We start from the raw sequence: 18,844 nt of genomic DNA, 5'->3' as shown, positions 1-18,844 counted from the left end.
ATCCAGAACTATTCTGAGGCCACAATTCAAGTCTCCTCCCCTCCTCCTGATCAGTCTGACTCCAGGACATAAAGCACAAAGTACGTTCGACCCGCAGACGTGCCTCAGCTCAGGAACACACAGCGCTCGGCGCGGGAGAGAGTGTGGAGGAGCTTTTAAAGGGGAGCTGCAGGACGGTGAGAGGTGGAAGACAGGGACATGAGGCGCGTTAATGAGCGTGAATGGGAGTGAGCGGCGCGACGGAGGAGGCTCAGCGTCGATCTCCTCCGCCGCGCAGCGAGGCCGCGTAATGAAGGCAACACAGCCGGGATGTTAGCGAGCGTCTGAATGTACACGTGCTGTCACTTCAGCAGAAACAACCTGCAGCTTTACATAAAGAAACAGTCTGGAGAGCATTTTTCCACCTTTCCGTCTCATGATTTGCCTTTAGAGGCTTACAGGATTTCAGGATAACGAAGTGACAGCAGAACAACGTCGTTCTCGCCGCTCTCCGTCTGACTCCTCGCTGACACGCGCGCCTTAAATCCAGCGTCGCTCGCTCCTCGTGGCCATTTCCTCGCCCCCAGCCTTCGTCTTCATCATCCTCGCTGCTCTGTCACTCATCCTGCTCGCCCCCCTCCCCTCCCATGCTCTCTCACCTGTTCCCTTCTTGCAGACGTAGGGCAGGTTGTAGTTGCAGGGCACGTCGTTCCATTTGCCGTTCTCGTGCGCGATCATCACCACGCAGTCCTCTCCTCCAGCGAAGAAGTTGTCCGGCTGGTTCTCGCGCCAGTTCTCGTATTGCTAAAAAAAATAAAGAGAGTAAAACACAAACGCGTAGTTCACTGGAACTGTCAAAGCTGTGTTTATTGTGGTGTGACAAACGCATTCAGCCTCCGAGGGCTCAGCTCACCAGGTCCATTTTGTCCGTCCACTGGAAGTCGTCCTCCACCGTGCGGTCGTTCAACCCGATCCAGGTGTTGTCATGGCTCAGACCTGAGGACGGCGAGGTAAAGGCTCAGACATGCGGCACAACAGCGGAGACTGCGGCCTGTACGCAGTCTCTACAAACAAGAAGCATCTGCTGCAGGTGCTGCTAACAGATGTGCAGTGTCACAGCGTTACCACGGCGACGGGACAACGTTAACAGCAACAAAGAGTTAAGAGCAACAAACAGGTGGTAGGACGGATCTGACGCTGACCTCCTGCTATGACTGCAGTCTGAGTCGGAGCGGTGCAGATGTGCTGTGACACTTTGTTTTTGTGTGACGGGACATTTTATTAATGGTGTGTTGTTGCCTTTTTTTTTTTTTTTGGTTGAATCTCATTTGTGTGTGGGCGCGTGGTCGTGCGTGGTCGTGCACATACAGCATGTAATGGAATTTCAATCATGGCGTATCTGATTAACATCATTACCAGGCCCATTAATCTTTCTAATGGCTCTGATCCTCTTATTGGAGGGGTGGAGGCGTCCATTTTCACAGCTATTACACACACTTTTTGCCAGCCTGGCGCATGCAGGAGAGCGATGGGCCCCGGACGGACAGCGGCGCGCTGGCGTTGGTCCGAGACAGAAGGTGGATCCGGCGTTACTATAACACTTATAACACTTGTGGACTCTCTGCGCTGCAACACAAGTGGAAGCGGAGCACAGCCAGGGGGCGAAAAGCTAAGAAGACGAGATGAAGGTTTATGAGGCACCGAGGAGACGCTCGCTGTATCACTACAGTAATACTGTCTGGCAGCGATGAGGTGCTCTCTGTGGCCGCTGATGAAAGACTCGAAAAGCTTTGCACTTACATTAAAATGTATGTTTAGTTCTTTGCTCTGGTGCCAACAGTTCTAATAGGATTTGCAAATAATTCAGGGCAACATGAAAAAGCAGATGGGCTGGATTTGCCGTGCAGTCAATACAGTAGCAGATGGTTTAGTCAAGCAGATCAAGACAACAGTGGAATGCTGCTATTAAATATAGTGCAGAATGGTTCATTTGTGAATCGCTTGTCACGAGCGCCTCACCTCAGGAGGCGAGCGTTCGCGTTTCAAGTGACCCCGTGAGACGCCGCTTCCAATGAAATCAAGCCCAATTTTCCCCGGAGCTGTTCGTCTGGTGCGCTTCTTCAACGCGTCGCCCACGCTCCTTATTTATTGCAGCCAGCGGTGATGCGCGTTTACGCGGCCGAACGCGCCCGGCCCCCGAAGGCGCGTTTCTCACAATAAACGCCCTCAGACATTCATCACGGAGTTATGGAGCACGCGTACGGAGGGAGGTGCCACCTCCGAGTAGGATAATAATAAGGACGAGCAGTGGGGATCCATCAAGTGATGAGAGCAGGTGGAGGCAGCGCAGGGCGAGAGCTGCTTAGATTATACACAGTGAAGCACTGTGATTATTAAATTGACACTAGGTGTCTTGTTTAAATGTGATTGGTGAGAGCGAGGAGTCAGCGGGAAATGAAGCAGCACGAGCAGCCTTTTGTCGGTTCCCTCGTCTCCTCCTCATCCTCACCTCTGATGAAGCTCTGCTCAGCCAGGCTGTGGACGCTGGCCAGGTGCCCGCTGTGCTCCCTGCAGTCCTTCTCGGCGTCCTCCCAGGTGTGCCGGCGGCTGAAGTACCTGTAGCAGTGGCCGTGGAACTTCCTCCACGTGTGCTCGCAGCCCTCGGTGTCTGCGGGCAAACGAAAAGAGGGGGGGGGGGGGGTTAGTCAGAGGAAAACGGGGTGTTTAATCATTGAACACCCACAGCCGGCAGATGCAGCGGAACATTAGTGGGAGCGTTTAGGGCCGCGTTCCTTCGTTACTGTCCTGCTTTAAGCGCCCTCCTCGACTCCTCTCTCTCCGTCTCCCATCTCCCTTCTTTATAATCCTCAGCTGAGGCGAGTCTGCGGCGAGGCAGCTTAGTCCAGTGAAAGGGAGTTTTAATCTATCCAAATGACAACAATCCTTAGAAATTGCTTCCAATGCGCCAGCGCTCGCCTGGTAATTAAGCCCCGTCGCCGCTCTGACAGGCCGCTGATTCTCCCTCCACCCATCTCTCCATCGCGGCCCGCGTCTCCTTCTCCGCGTTCCTTCATCCACCGCGGCTCATCTCTCTGGGGGTTAGCCGTGGGAGCGTGAGCCGCGCGTCTGGCGCACGCGCGAACGCGGAGTCGACGTGGCTCAGGCTTGATGTGTCAGCCAAGCTCATCTCCTCACCCCCTCACCCCCCCCCCCTCATGTCAGCGTGGGGATCGGGGAAAAGGCCTCAGCTTTTCCTCCAACAAATCTGAAGCGACACCAGTAAATTGGGCAGTGCAAATTGGGCCGTATGGGGCCCTGTTTAGTATGCAGAGAGATGCAGTTTGGCTGTGGAAAAGCAGAGGAGTCCATTATGAAAGCCCGTCTATACAGTAATGTGAAAAAGGGGCCGCGAAACCTTCACACCGCGATGTGAGCGAGAGAGCCTTTCATAAAGCTGAGCTCTCTCCCAGTCACCGCCGTGTTCAGGGCCATTTGACTCTCAGTGCTGTGGAGTGCAGCGACATCATTTCATAAAATTTAAAGCAGCGGGTCACAGCATCCTGAGCTGGGCTACATTTCCTTTCTTCCTTTCTGAGTGAGACTCACTACACTAAATCAATGTATTTGCTATACCACGTTTCCTCTGTTGCAGCTCAGTGCATTAGTTGGTGTCACGGCGACAGAGAGCCATGACGAGGGGGAGGAGAGCTGCCGCGAGTGTTCAACATGTTCAGCATCTTTGTCACACGTCGCACGGCAACGACAGGGGAACTGACTCACACACACTTTCAACTTTACAATTCCTGGAAACAGAAACGCAGGTTTATTGCTGCTTCTCCAACGTCCCACTGTTACAGTGAGATACAGTTTGGATTAAGCATCTGAATATTTAAATGATGCTGCCACAGACATGGAGACACTCAACAGGGGTATTAGCATTTCTCAACATATGAAAAGAGATTTATTACACCACAAACAGTCTGAGAACATAAATCCACGCCAGCCACAAAAAATGTGACAAAACTGACATGAAATATAATCTTGAGGACTAAAATGATGTCCCACTAACATCACGAGGCCACACACACACTTACTGTAGTAGTAGTAGTAACCCACTTACATGAAGTACTTCATCACACGCCGAGTCCCTCGTGTGCAGTAGCGAGCAGATTAAAGCAAAATACAGCCGTAAAATACTGTATGCGATTCATTATTTATGTTCCATCTGCACCAGACTTGGTTTGTTTTTTGTGCACTTTGATGGCTTCACAACCTCAGGTCACATTATTAGAGCCATGGCCTCTCCTCCCCTCGTTCGGTGTAACGTCGCACAGCATCTGGGCGGCGCTGGAAGTCACTGAACCGCTTGTTCAGCTATCTACCGGTGGAGTCCGGGGATTTAACGGCTAATGATGTAGAACCCAATTAGCCACTTTTACAACCGCCGGGTCCCCTCGGTGGCCCAGCGGCTCTCTGGTCAGCCCCGCTGTAGTAAGACGCACACGCGCTGCACCTTTCAGAATGAAATGGAACTTTCCATTTGGAATCGTGGCTTTGTCCAAACAAAACCATAGTCTAGAGATTCGCAAAAAGCTTTGACTCTCGTTAACCCAACCTCATCTTTAATTACTGAATACATTGGGTGGTGCTTTGGGTGCTTGGTGTTTCTCTGAGGACTCCGACAAATGAGTTTTACATTCATTAATGAGACCTTGGATTCGGAGCAGACTGGTGAACGTTACCAATGCTCCGGACGCTTTTCCCGCGTTCTCTGAGGAGCGTTAAAAAAAGAAAGCGCTGGGTATTTATTGAACAGTTTGGTCTACTCCAAACTACAGAACAAATCAGCTTCCCAGGAGGCTGAATGTGCGTGACTTAGCAGTTATCAGCCGCTCTCCTGCTTGTACGACCACATACGCGTGTTGCTGAGCGGGGCTGCAGATTAGTATTAGTGTGAAGCTTGTGCTCTTATCTCTGCCCTTCTGGGGTCAAAACGTGCCTCTGCTGCTGTCATGTTCTCTGCTGACTCCGAACTTACTCTTTCACTCCACCACCAGCCCTGGATGCTACCTGCTTAGAGAGCTGCCCACACGGCAGCTGGTACATTGTATTAGCATCGGGAGTGGGTCCAGTTTGGCTCACGCGGGTGGAGAATGGGTTGTTATCTACAGGAACAGGGGCAGGAGAGTCACGGCAGGTGTCAAAGAGAGGGGAGGGGAAAAAACACGCTCACACACACTAATATGCACATAAATAAATTAAAGGTACACACCTTTGCTGAATAGAAGCCCCAGTGCTGTGGGGTTTACACTGGCAGCCAGCCCAGAGTTGTTGTGTGCTAAGGCTGCTGCTCACCACACTAACACAGGTACCAGTGGGCTTAAAACAGGAGTCACACTACAAGTGCATGTTTGATGGGATTTCTGTTCAGGAATCATTTACGGAACACTTAAAAATATGGTGACCAAGAAAGTAGGAAGAGAAAAGGCGTCAAACACACAAGATGCAGCAAGAAGAGAAGAAAATGAAAATGCAATAAAAAGAGACAAAGAAAAGAGAGATCAAAATACAAACAGGCATGTTTTATGCCCCTCAGATCTTCAACCTAGTCTCTGCTGATTTCTTCTCCCACTCGCTGACAGTGACGCTCAAAGCCCGACATCACATCAACCTCTTCAAATATTTAGACATTATTCAAGTAGTCTTCTTCTCTGCCTTTCCCTCTGTCAAGCAGAGAGAGAGAGAGAGAGAGGCAGGGGCTATGTTTCAGCGATTAATATTCCCACAGACTTATGGGAACGGCAGTTAGGAAATAAAAGGCCATACACTTCCAACTGACTGATTGGGTCGTTTATCCACATCACCAAGTGATATTTCTGCAGCTCGTTTTTTTTTAGATTTCCTGAATGATGAAATGGTGTGTTTGCATTGGATTATGTGCGTGTGTGTGTGTGTGTGTGTGTGTGTGTGTGTGTGTGCGCGTGTGCGCGTGTGCACGCTGCCATTTTGCCTCCTTCCTCTGTGACTCTTTGAAGGCTGACAGCTCCGTGTGCCATTTGAAAGAGGGCAGATGACAGCAGCAAAAGAAGTGTGAGAGAGAGACATCAGAGAGAGAGAGAGAGAGAGAGAGAGAGAGAGAGAGAGAGAGGTGAGGGGGGTCTACTGATGGCCTGTGACAAAAGGTGAGGATATGAGGAAATGGCTCTGGCATTATTATTGGTTATTAAGAGCTCAATGTTGATTAATGAAATGTTCTAGTGTGATTTCCACAGTTAGGAGTAATGGATGTTAAAGTAAAAAGCTACAGGGGGCAGCGTGAATGGCTGATACCCGTCTGAACCATCATTCTCTATAATTAGCCCATAGATTCGTCTTTCCCTGACGATGGAGGTAAAACTGAGTCTGGAAACAAAAATCATTTTTGACCCACTGTACTTTATTATACTTCATTCCTGATTCTGGACTGTGCAGACAGAGGTCAGTCACGAACGTGTGGCTTTTCACAGGCGTGTGTTTTGATGTTACGGTTTTCAGGTTGTCTCAGACGTCAGCGGGCTTCTCCCCGACAGCATGAATATACAGGAAGGGACATTTATCCTGCAGGTGAAGGCACTTAAACAGATGAATGTTAATGTGGCTCGCCGCCCGCGGGACGTCTCGACGGATGAGCGCATCTGTGCACCAACCACCTTCCAGTGATCAAACATGCGTGTGCAGCTGAGGCAGGAAGTCTGAGGAGCTACGCTTTGCAACTAAATTATATCCCCCACATGTGAAAATCAAACAAATTAGGCAGACAAAAGACTCAGCCCACAACAGCAGCACACGGCCTCATCGAGTTAGTCTGTGTGAACGACTGCTATGAGACTGTGACACTGGAAAACTAGTCACTTGGCTCCACAGCAACAATCTGCTGCTTCTCCTTTCTGACGTGATGCATTCGTCTTAGATCTTATTAAACACGCGCTCTTGTCCTCCTCCTCTCCGTCTTCTTTTATTTTTATGTACGGCGACACCTGCTGAGACGTTGCTGCTCCTTCCCGTCGCGTCTGTGCTGCTCCTTCCTTTCCACCGACCGACGGTTGCTCCAGGAACGCGCTTTAATTAAGCAGCTTGAATGCGAATAAATTACGACCTCGTCTCTGCAGCCTTCCCGTTCGGAGGCGACTGGCAAGTGTTACGTTGGAATGGGCTGAACTGGGCTCCACGCCTCGGGGACGCCCCACACGTGCGCGCGCCCGCGGGCGCGTTGAGCGCCGGTCTGCTTGCTCCCTGCTCCAGGAGACGGGTGGAGCCTCGCGCTCCCTCTCTCCTCAGCCTTGGCACGTGTCGCTTTCGACATGTTATTAGAATGCATGAATCTTCATTAGCATTAATAGCCTCTAAATACCCGGAGGATGCACAAAAATTAATTTGGAGCCAAGCTTCCTACTGTGTCGGCAGCGGCACAGCCGGCGACAGAGAGGAGGCGTCACAGTGAAGCTGCGGAAATCAAGCGCCTTATTCCTCACTTTCTCAGGATTTGAGCCCTGATGCTGGTGATGCTGAGTAATAAAAACTCCTACAATTAAACCTTTATGCTTATTTGATATTTTATGTCACTACGAACGCGTGTCACCTCACTTTAATCATACGTTCATTCTAAGCAGTGGAGTATCTCCTTTATTATGTGTGAAAGCCTGGATTCGCACATGAATCACCTTTGCGTGCATGTGTTAAAGGAAAGGTGGAGAACTGCGCAGCGCCTCCTGAACCTGTTAGTCAGCCCAGCCTCTGCTCATTAGGCTCCGTGTGCAGGTTACGCTGCAATGGTGACCGCCTGCTGCCGAGCCGCCGCGCTGGTGGCGCTGCCGGCTTCGACATCCTCAAAAGCCTGGGTGTGCGTTCGCCCTAGATTCTCCCACCGCGCTCTCCTTTTAAAGGGGGGTGCTCCACTTTGTTTTAGGTTCCTCGTGTCACGTGCTTGTGCGTGAGAACGTGTCTACCTGAGGCTTCCCGTGTGAAGCTGGGTGACTTTTAACGGACACCGTAGCTTCCTGGTGCTGCATTAGCCTCTGTCCGATGAGCAGCTGCCTGTCACACACAGGGAAGAAGCACCTCTCCCCAAACAATGAAGGTAATGGAAGACGGAGGGGACGTGGGAGAAGACGCATGGAATTCCACCGACCTTCTCTGAGTTTAGGGAGGCACCAAAAGCATTTCTCACAGCAGCAGCCAAACACCATGGGATGAATTATCAACACAATCCTCGAAACGCTGGCTTTATGTTCCCAATTTGTTCATTATTTGTTCTGAGACATAAACAGACAGCGAGAGAACGCGGGCGGGAGACGGAGAGGGAGGCTCCTTCCTGCGGATTAGATTATTGTGTTATTAAGCTTGTTGCTCTGTAACTACAACATATTGTGCACCACTGTAATTTCACAGCTTGGAGTTGAGGCAGTCAGCCGCCATCTGAGCTGCAGTCGAATAAACAGGGATGAGAGAAACGCTGTGATATTTGAAAGGGTGTGAGGGGAGACTGACTATTGTTTACTCACGCGTGTTTGGCAAAGGCGTTTCAACGCTAGATAAGAGGCCGAGGACGATCAGAAATGGGACTCGGACTGGGTTTTACTGTACATTTTAAGAGTTAGGTTCAACTTTGGCCAGAGTTCCCGTGGTGGAGGTCACAACGAATGCAGGTGAAAGGTCTGTGAGTTGAGAGACCTCATCACACAAACACGCCCCACGCACAGAGTCAGCGCGTCTCCATAAACGCAGCTCAAAGACGCGCAGTGACACGAGTGCTCTGAACATAAAAACATCCACGGAGCGCGACAAAGCCTCCTGCGGTGCGCGGGAGATGAGAGGCATCAAACGGTGCAGCGAGTGACAGCGGAGAGGTAGCGGGAGCGGGAGGAGGGGGAGGAAGCAGGGAGGCAGCGACGCGGAGGCGCCCACGGTGCAGGAAACACAGGCCTGCTCGGACACACCGTGGCCATTTCCCTCCTGTAGGACCAAAGGCAGGTGAAAGGCCAGAGGGGCTGACGGGAGGAAAGCAGCGAAGCCGTTCATTGCACTGGGGTCAGGAGCAGGAAGCAGATCTGTGCTGCTGCTGATTAGGCATCGAGCCAAGCAGAAGCAGCAGGACGGCGCTGGGAGGAGATGAGAGGGGAACAGCTGACGGACGTCTTTGTTGCTCTAATCACAACTTGCCTACTCTTTTCAGGCAAATATCCCGTCATTAGTGGTGCAGAAGCGTTCAAAGGGGTCCGTTATGAAACCTCGGCTCGCGGCAGGAAATTATCATTGGTATCTAAAACACTGCACTTTCCAAGCGTCGGCCCCACGCCTGTGAGGGTGTTAATGCAACTGTACAGGTGTGAGAATAACAGAGCATTTCCTCCCGCGTTCGCTCGAGGACTCCATCCCTGTCAACTTACCGTTGCCGACTCTCAGATGGGATCACCATGGTAACAGGCCAGAGGGAGCCAGCGGATCGGCGGAGCGACCGTTAGCTCGTGGCACACACACCTGAGCACGCAGCGAACGCACCGCAAATGAGACGGAGAGAACGGGGCCACTTTACCCAGACAGGCACCAATTGGATGACATTTAAATGGATGGAAGCCTCGGCGGAACGAATGAGTTCATTTCCTCCATTCATGTCGCAGTTCAGCCCTCCCTCTGGATATCAAACCGAGATCACACCGAAATGGCAGAGCGACGCCTGTTGCGAATTGTACTTTTCACAGCTGAACCCTACATTCCTGCGAGCGCCGAGCGGCGCGAGATAAAAGCGACGGGGAAAAACAGAGGCTGTCGATTTACACAATCAGACCTGCTGCTCGCGATCAGCCGTGACGGCGGCAGATTTGTAAAGCTCACCTTGTGTCTCTGCAACTCACGCTTTAAACACGCACGATGTGTAAGATGCTCACAAACAAAATCCTGATTGCTCATTAATCCAAGCGATGAGCGCAGGCACAGGCAGAGCCAGGCATCAAACGTCCATTAACGAGCATCTGAAACACTGGGACCTCCAGCTGTTTAGAACTGAGCCCATGAAGCTGGTGGACTTACAAGATCAAGGTCAGAATGTAGTGAGGTGCAGACCCCAACACTGAGCAGCAGGCCTCGCACCTTCCCCGCCTCGTAACAGCAGCGCTGTCACATTAATGGGCCTGGAGTGAGTAACAACACGGCACGCGCAATTAAATCCAAACCTAAAGAGCAGCGGCCGCTTTCCATTTCAGCTGTGTGTTAAAGAGTTTAGTGCAGATGTAAACAAAGGCGCTGAACTGGAAGAGGAAACAAGGAGCGTTTCCACAAGTCCGCTGAAGCAGGAAGGTGAGGGTTTAAAGCCCGCGGCCGCGCGGGGGCGGAGCCAAACAGATGCATGTGGCGAAGGGAGGAGATCAACTAGCGCCCAGTTTGTCAGCCGTGCGAGCGCTTTAGTCGCAGCCTGTTCTCGCGTGCGCGTTCTCCATCGATCGCTCTGCTCCCAGTCCCACAGCGGACCAGGCGAGAACAGGAGGCAGAGCGTGAAATCAGCAGCCAGACGAAACATTCAAATCTACTTTCCTCCCGAGAGTTGGGGTCAAAGGTGAAGCTGGACCTCGTCTCAGCTCAGACAGACAGTTTATCCCATCCCTCCAGACGCTGGTCTTTGTTCTGCTTCCTCAAATAAAATTACTGAGGCTACTTGAACCCTTGTGATGTGTTGAGCAGGTCACAGCTTTTCTGTTTGTTTGTGCAGGTTCACTTGAACAAAAAAACGCATCTCCCTGTGAAGCAGGAATAGGATCTTGGCTGCACGTGGACGTCCAGGTGAAAATCAGACACACGTTTCACACCTTTCCAGCAGCTGGCATTCCTCAGTGTTTTTGCGTCTCACTGACACATTTGCCGTGTTTTGATGCAACATTCAGTTGGTGAACAGCCTCCGTCACAGGGGAGTTCCAGTAATGAGAGAGGAAGCCAGCTGGACGCAGGTGCTCTGTGTAAATCTGATGCATAATTCCACAGGGCTTCCCTCCGGCCCCCGTCTCCCCCTCCCCCTCCCCCTCTTTGTCTGTATCCTCATCCTCCCTGTTCCACCACCTCTGTCTCCTTTTACACATCCTCATTAACCCCATCGTCCTCCGTCTCCGCAGCTCTCAGCTTCATCTCATTTTCCTCCTCACCCTCTTCATCTTCATCTCGCTCCACCTGCTCCATCTTCACCCCCGCTTCTCCAGCTCCTCACCCCATCTTTCACTGCCCCGGGTTATTTCCCCGTCCATTCTTCTCCCTCCGCGGTGCTCCTCTTCCTCTGCACGGCCTCCACCAAGCGCGCAAACCTGCATGAAGCCAATCAGCAGGAGAGAAAAAGCTGCGCGGCCGTTACCTTTCTCGCATGTGGCTCCGCCGTAGCTGGGCAGACAGAGGCAGACGAAGGAGTTGATCTCATCGATACAAGTTCCCCCGTTCTGGCATGGATTGGACTGGCAGTCGTCAATGTCTGGAGGGAGAGGAAGTGGGAAGAGAGCGAGTTAGGTTAGATGGAAACACACACACACACGCGCGCACGCACGCACGCACGCACGCACACACACACACACACACACACACACACACACACACACACTTTTTCAAACAGCCTGCCACAGCTTGTTACTGAACAAACTCCGGGGAGGATCAAACTTTACAGAGATTAGAGGTGTTTTTTGCGAAAGTTATAATTAAAGCCAATTGATTGAACTTCATCAACGAGCAGTTTGGGATTCACTGAAGCGCATGATGCTAATTGCAATGTGTTTGCAGGACGCGCCGCCGTTTCGCTGTCAGACCGGAGCTGGGAAGGAGACGGGAGGAACGCAGGGGGACGGAGGGAGAGGGGGGAGGACGCGGCGCCGGAGGAGGCTCCTCCTGCAGCTCACACTGATGAAGCAGCTGTCTGCAGCAGCAAAGGAACAGCACGCTGGCCTGACGCACAGACAGTAGGACGGACATCACACATGTTTGACTCACAAACGCCAACGTTTCGCCAAAGACTTGCAGGGTTGAGAGTCATTCTGTTCTGTGCTAACTGCATTTCTATGACTGATCTCGGCCCGGGGGCGAAATCATTAAACTGCAGCTGGTTTCCCACAATCCTCTCTCCTGCCATCAAAACGAGTGAGCGAGTCCCAGGGGGGCTCGGCACGAGGTCATGGGAGAGCGGAGGGGGCTGCAGTGCGTAGCGAGCGCCAGAAGAGGTGATGAGGGAGGAAGACAGGAGCGGTGAAGATGAAGCTGGCAAGTTTCAGGCTTGGATTACAGAGGCTTTGCACGCAGACAGTGTTTGGGGCGGACGAGTCTGTCTGGATGAAACAGCGTGACAGCGTCATTGCTTGTGCCTCGCTTTGGGCTGGCTCATATCAAAGGCTGAATTTGATGCAGGAGGTAGCGTCTCTGCCAGAGGAGCTGGTATTTGTGTTGGTTCAGTGTATCGGAGCATATCCGTGTATAACTGTCTCCAGCCGTCTGGTTCAAGATGGGGCGGAAAAATAAGAATATAAAGGCAGAACAAAAAAACAAAGCGCGCTAGAAAGACGGAACCGCCTCCCACAAGAAAGGGGATATCAACACGTTGGGAGTGTGGTTGATCTGCTTGTTCAGACGCTGTGGATGAGCTTTGTGTGCAGAACAAGCCTGAAGACGTCCCGCTGATGTCACCGGGGCTCAGTCTGCGCTGTACAACACAAAGCTTCTACACAACAACAAGTGTTTTATGAAGGTCCACGGACTGAAGGCTGAAGTGGATTATGAAGGCTCACGCAAGATGTTGCCGAATTGCATTGTGGGAGCAATGTAAAACACAAATTCACTACACGTGAGTAAATCTGGCTGTATACTGTACTTCTAGTACTGTACTCTTCTAGTATTAGTACTGTTTACTATACTTCTAGTACTGTATGCTATACGTCTAGTACTGTATTCTTCTAGTATTAGTACTATATACTGTACTATACTTCTAGCACTGTATACTATACTTACTGTATAGTACTGTACTCTTCTAGTGCTAGAACAGTATACTACTGTATACTTCTAAGTGGACTTCTAAGTGGATTATGAAGGTTCACGAAAGATGTTGCCGAATTGCATTGTGGGAGCAATGTAAAACACAAATTTACTACATGTGAGTAAATCTGACTGTATACCTTACTTCTATAACTGTGTTCTTCTAGTATTTGTACTGTATACTATACTTTTAATACTGTACTCTTCTAGTATAAGTACTGTTTACTATACTTCTAGCACTGTATACTATACTTGTAGTACTGTACTCTTTTAGTATTAGCACTGTATACTATACTTCTAGTACTGTACTCTTCTAGCACTGTATACTATACTTCTAGTACTGTACTCTTCTAGCACTGTATACTATACTTCTAGCACTGTATACTATACTTCTAGTACTGTATTCTTCTAGTACTAGTACTGTATACTATACTTCTAGCACTGTATACTGTACATCTAGTACTGTATTCTTCTAGTACTAGCACTGTATACTATACTTATACTGTAGCACTGTATACTATACTTTTAGTACTGTATTCTTCTAGTACTAGTACTGTATACTGTACTTCTGGAGCCAAATATTGTGTGGAGCTTCAAAGCAGCATTTTCAGGCTCAGCTTCACCGCACACACATCCTGTACAGTACATCATCACTTTGCTCCAGCATCTATAGGCTCCACGTTCTCCTCCACCCGAGCCGCGAGGGCTTGAGCGCAGCGGGCGGGTCCACTCCATCTCCGCTCGGCCGAGAGGAGCGTCCAAGTGAAGCAGGTGGCCGCGTGTGTGGTGTCACTGTATTTCTGCACGTGCAGACGTGTGCCCATCACTTTTTGGCCCAGTCCCCAGTTAAACAAAATCAGGCCCGGGCGCCGGCACGGTCTCCAGGGAGTGGAGGGAGCAGCGCTCCACTTATCTGCTGGCACACAAATGGGTGGAGGCACGAGCAGGTGCCAGCTACTGTGGTAATTGCCGGGTGCCGCTAACACACTAGCGATGCTACCAGCTTCTTTTTTAAGCCAACACTCCATTTGAACGCGTCGGCAGAGGCAGCGGATGAATACAGGAACGCCGACGTGGACCACATAATGGCGGAGGAGGCGCAAATGTGAAATTGCGGTTTAGATCTGGTTCACCGCTGATTGAAAAATACATAGTTTGAATGGGAACGTATGATTGCAGGATGAGTGTGTAAGCAGCTGTCGGTGTGGGGACGCGGGGCAGGGGAGACAGCAGCCAGACAAAGCGGGGGTGGTGTGGTTTGACAGAATATCTGGAGGCTTACTGCAGGCATGTGTCAAAACCAGGGGATGAATAATTGAAAAGGGACGGCGACAGAGGGACAGAGAGCAAACACTTGGGTGACGGAGTGCTTTGTGTTAATTTCACTTTTGGGATTATTTATCAGATCAATACACCCACTTAAATTCCTGTCACCTTTGAACCAGTCCCAGCGTCCTCATTAACATTCTGTTCCGTGTCTGACTTGGCTGCGACGCGCCTTTTTCTGTTTTACAACTGTGAGATTTATGTATTGAATTGCCGTCACCGGCGCAGAGTTTGTAAATGTTGATGACGAATAAAAAAGCAAACAGCTCTGTATCCATTTCATAAATGAGAACTCGGTTCCAATCAGCAGTTTCATGGCTGTGAATTGTTCCGAGTTTAGCGGGAAGAGAGTCCAGTCAGACGGTGATAAAGTTGGGTGGTTGTGATGTTATAGGGATAATAACGATGCTCCCAAAAAGCACCAGCTCACCGCGTCATGTCCTGTACTGTTGAGCAGGAAGTGCTTGTAAAAAGGTCAAACTGTGTCCAGTCTACAGGAAGCCAACATTACAAACCAGCCGTTAGATACTGCACCTGTTTTACTTTTAGGCATAAGGAAGTGGAGAACATCCTGTGCTCCGTTAATGAGGCAGAACCCAGGTTAACGGGGGCTGAGAATTCCTTCATTTCCAGTAAAAAAATGAACATTATATGAACATTACAGATTCTGCGAGTCCATGGATTAATTACCACACACCACATTAAAGCGCCTCTGAATGGATCTCACATCGTTGCTAATGTCACAGCTCGTCGGCTGAGCTTAAGACACCGTGAGGTTTTGCTTTGAAGCTGATTTTGAGATTGATAGACAGTAATAAAAACCGTAAAGCAGCAGATCGTGACTCAGTGACATGACACTGAGTCAGGTCTACAGTAGAGGTCTCATACTGTACATGCACATTAAATGTCAAAGTGGAAACCACGAAGAGCAATGTAAATGAAAACACACATTACACACAGTGAATGTACTGACATGCATCGTATCATCAAGTTCTCCACTTACCAACACTGTCATCCTTACACATACATACTACGTGTTGTGTATATGTGCTCATGTTGATGCCTGTACATGTGGGTCATTTACAGTAACAGCTGATCTGAATTTTGTTTAGGTTTGTCTTTCCTTAAAATAATGATGAATCCTTAAATATATGAATGAATCTTCAATTTGGAAATAAAAGAGCAAACACATGATGACCTATTTCCCAATGAATATGCATTCCTCTGCACCAGTCTTAATGCAGTATATGAATCATTTTAACAGTAAAGCTGTTTGATAATTCTAATTTATGATACCACTTTGACTCTTATGGTGGTTGAATGTATTCATCTAAATAATTATTTTTTATTTGACATTTATATCTGTCACTTCTGTTTCCGTTTGTAATCTATACTAATCACAGTATGTCCAGTTGATCAAGTTGATGCTTGTTTTCTTAGTATTTTACAGCAAGTGTGTAATTGAAATGAACTTAAGTACTGTATACACAAGTTTACTGAGCAGAATATTTTAAATCTATTTGTAGTAGTAACAGTTTTACTGAAAGATCAATCATAAAAGTAATCCAGAATTCATGAAGAGCTTTCACATTAACACTGAGGATATTGGGTCCAGCTTGAAAAGAGCTTCACGAAAGTTAAAACTTGTGTCAGCTCAGTCAAACAGCTTGTATCTACTGTATAAAATGTACAGTTTCACTAGTTAAAAGAATATTGACACGAACACACACTTATTGATGTGAGAAGCAGCCGCTGAGTGTGAAGCCTCAGCGTTCATCCGTCTTTCCCTCCTCATCAAAATGAACTGAATCAACCGCGACTTCCTTTGGTCACTGCAGCGACTTGCGTTTAGCAAATGTCCTGTTGCATCCTCCGAACACTGCGGAGCAATCACTCGCGACATCTGATGAAAAGAGACGTCAAAACAAAAAGCACGAGATATTTTTTCCTTGACACTCGTTGGCTTTGACATAAAAATAGCTCCACTTCCCTCTGCATCGCTGCTGAGAGAGACAGGTTCATTCTGAATGGGATTTTAAGTGATTGCTGTTTACTGTGCAGCTTGTGAAATAGAGGCTGCCTGTTATGAGCACTACACACATTGATTGAGGGGGTCAAGATTGCAACCACTTGCCTGTCAACCTAATGAATGTCTGAAAGAGCCACTCTGACTTACTACAGCTGACCTTCTTTCTGTGGCGCCGTTGAACATTTGAGAGAAACTTGCAGCGTAGAAAGACTTTTTCTGCACAAAGACTTGTGTAACTGCTCAGTGGTGAGGGAAATTTGCTTTGTAAAGCGAAGAAAGGACCACAGAATGAATCCATTGACAAGACTGTCAAATAAAGTGTTTGACTTTGCACAAATATCTCCGAGTTGTGTTGATATATTCATCCAGTGCACACGTACAGATACACAACCTGAGAAACCAATCTCTTCCCGGGTTGTATGGAAGTCCACTCTGTGCAGGGCGGACACGAATACGCCAAAGCCAACGGGTTTGTCCTAACAAAGAGGAAAAGCACATTTTCCTCTAAATGCCAGCTGTGCAGATCTAACAGCAGCCTGATCAATTGCACACACGACCTTTGAACCGGTAAATGCCACGCGGAGACTTCTGCTGCGACGGGATGCGACGGAGGCCGGAGGGGGACGGTGTTTTATGCGACACAGGAAGACTGTTCAGCCATCTACATGCATACAGACACACAAGCGGGCGCAGACCAACACATGAGCACATGCAAACACGCACTAACAAACAGCGGGCGCCGGGAGCGCTGACAGACGCCGTCGCCCTTCTCACATCCTTCTAATTGCCTCCGAACCACAGACGACATTATGTAAAAATAAATTGACATGACATCCTGCAAAAAGAAGGCTTTGAAATGGAAATGTTTGTCACAAAGGTTTTTGGCTGAAAGGCCCTTTGTGTTTGTCATCTTTCATTGTGCGAGACCCTGGATGATTGACTTCCTTTAGTTAGCCCAGGGCCAGTGACATTTCCATGGCCTTCTGCAAAGATGGATGCCGTTCTATTGAGCCGCTGCTCGTCCAAACAGCGAGCAATGGTCCGTGTTGTGTCGGTTCAATAACTGTAATGTTGCTGTGTGCGTGTTTTTTTTTTTTCCCAGCGCAGGCACGTTAATGAGTTGGGACAGAAAAAGATGATTGTGTGTTCATGTTTGCATTCGCTTATGCACCATTTCCACATGAACAGTGCGAGAAGCCGTTCGCTGACCCGTAGCCCTGATGCATGGGCGTTTTACTAAGTTAATGTGTCTGCGTGTCCATGTTATCAATGGGTTCAGTTTCACAGTAAATCATCTTACTGTAACTTATCTCCTGTCTCTACTGCATACAGTATGTAGCAACAATTCAGCGTTAATCCATCGTTCAGCTTCTTTTTCGCTTTGTTTTGGTCTCCACCAGCTCTACTCAGTGTGCTTTCAGAATAAATGCTTATGCTAATGACTGGATATGCAGTGTATCCTAGGAACATGAGATGGAGTCAGGTTTTACTTCTTAGAATATGTGTAAACAGTTTGTTATTGCAGCTGGAGCATCACTCAGCTCCAACTACTGTAAACCCAGTCCGTCATTAGATTTACTGCATTTCACTGCCGACAACTTGTTGAGTGGCCGCCCGCCTTATTACCTCAGACGTACAGGTGGTTTAGCCTCTGTGTCCTCCTGCTCCCTCATTTTAGAAAAGTGCGGCACATTCTGTTCCCAGACGTTTATTGGAGCGAAGCGTGAAACGCTGAACCGGGACCAGGCCAGACTGACAGTTGTCAGCTGCAGCTTCCCACCACAGATTCGGTTTGACATGAACACCAGCCTGGGTTCAGACACTTTGCATCACTATTACCCAGACTTTTATCCCAAGTTTACATGTGTGTCTGTTCCAGGCAAGTCGCAATACTCCTGCAAGTACTGCATAGTAGTAGTAGTAGTAGTAGTTCTAATACAGTAGATCCTAAAGTCAGGGCAGCTGGGGTTCAAATATTATTAACTAATGAGCAGAACATCTTGTAAATGCAGATACTGTACATGCACTGTACCCGAGTGTCTATCAATTACACGGTGTGTATTTGTGTGCACGTGTGGGTCTACGCCAACAGCTGTGGTTGGGCACGGGTGGATTACAAAGGGATCAGGATCAGCAGGGAGGAGAGGGAACAGACAGACTACACAGCAGCTCTGGTACAGCCCAAGGCTCAGCGCTGCTCTCCAGAGAGCGCCGTGTGATGCTCATCAGCCCATCAGAGGATCCACACTCAGGAGGAAAGCTCCTCGTGCTGGGGTTTCTGCTGAATCGACTGAGAAGCCTTCTTCCCTCTCACAGGCCACCGTGTTGGGACGCTGCTCCACTCCGTCCAGCCAGCTGAGGCAGACGGCCGCCCGCCCCAGTCTGTATGATTCTGTACAGAGCTTGACGCAGTAGGAATGTGCCACCTCACCACTACAGTTACATGTTTGAGCCCTGACGAATTACCGAGAGCTGCACGCGGGC

General features: G+C 49.2%; 1 protein-coding gene across 4 annotated transcripts in view; it reads right to left on the bottom strand.

The window, feature by feature from the left end:
* Window positions 1-18,844, bottom strand: part of ncanb (neurocan b) — a 120,991-nt gene that overhangs the window by 9,835 nt on the left and 92,312 nt on the right. For all 4 annotated transcript variants that reach the window (XM_041070278.2, XM_029148162.3, XM_029148163.3 and 1 more), the window contains 4 exons: window positions 11,351-11,464; window positions 2,489-2,647; window positions 893-975; window positions 639-783 (listed from right to left, as the gene is read on the bottom strand). In XM_041070278.2, the coding sequence (XP_040926212.1) occupies window positions 639-783; window positions 893-975; window positions 2,489-2,647; window positions 11,351-11,464 (501 nt within the window). The remainder of the gene's footprint in view (window positions 1-638; window positions 784-892; window positions 976-2,488; window positions 2,648-11,350; window positions 11,465-18,844) is intronic.

The sequence above is a fragment of the Betta splendens genome, chromosome 4 (assembly GCF_900634795.4).
Source record: "Betta splendens chromosome 4, fBetSpl5.4, whole genome shotgun sequence".
Lineage (NCBI taxonomy): Eukaryota > Metazoa > Chordata > Actinopteri > Anabantiformes > Osphronemidae > Betta > Betta splendens.
The sequence above is the reverse complement of the archived record's forward strand: the minus strand, read 5'-3'. Positions and strand labels throughout refer to the sequence as shown.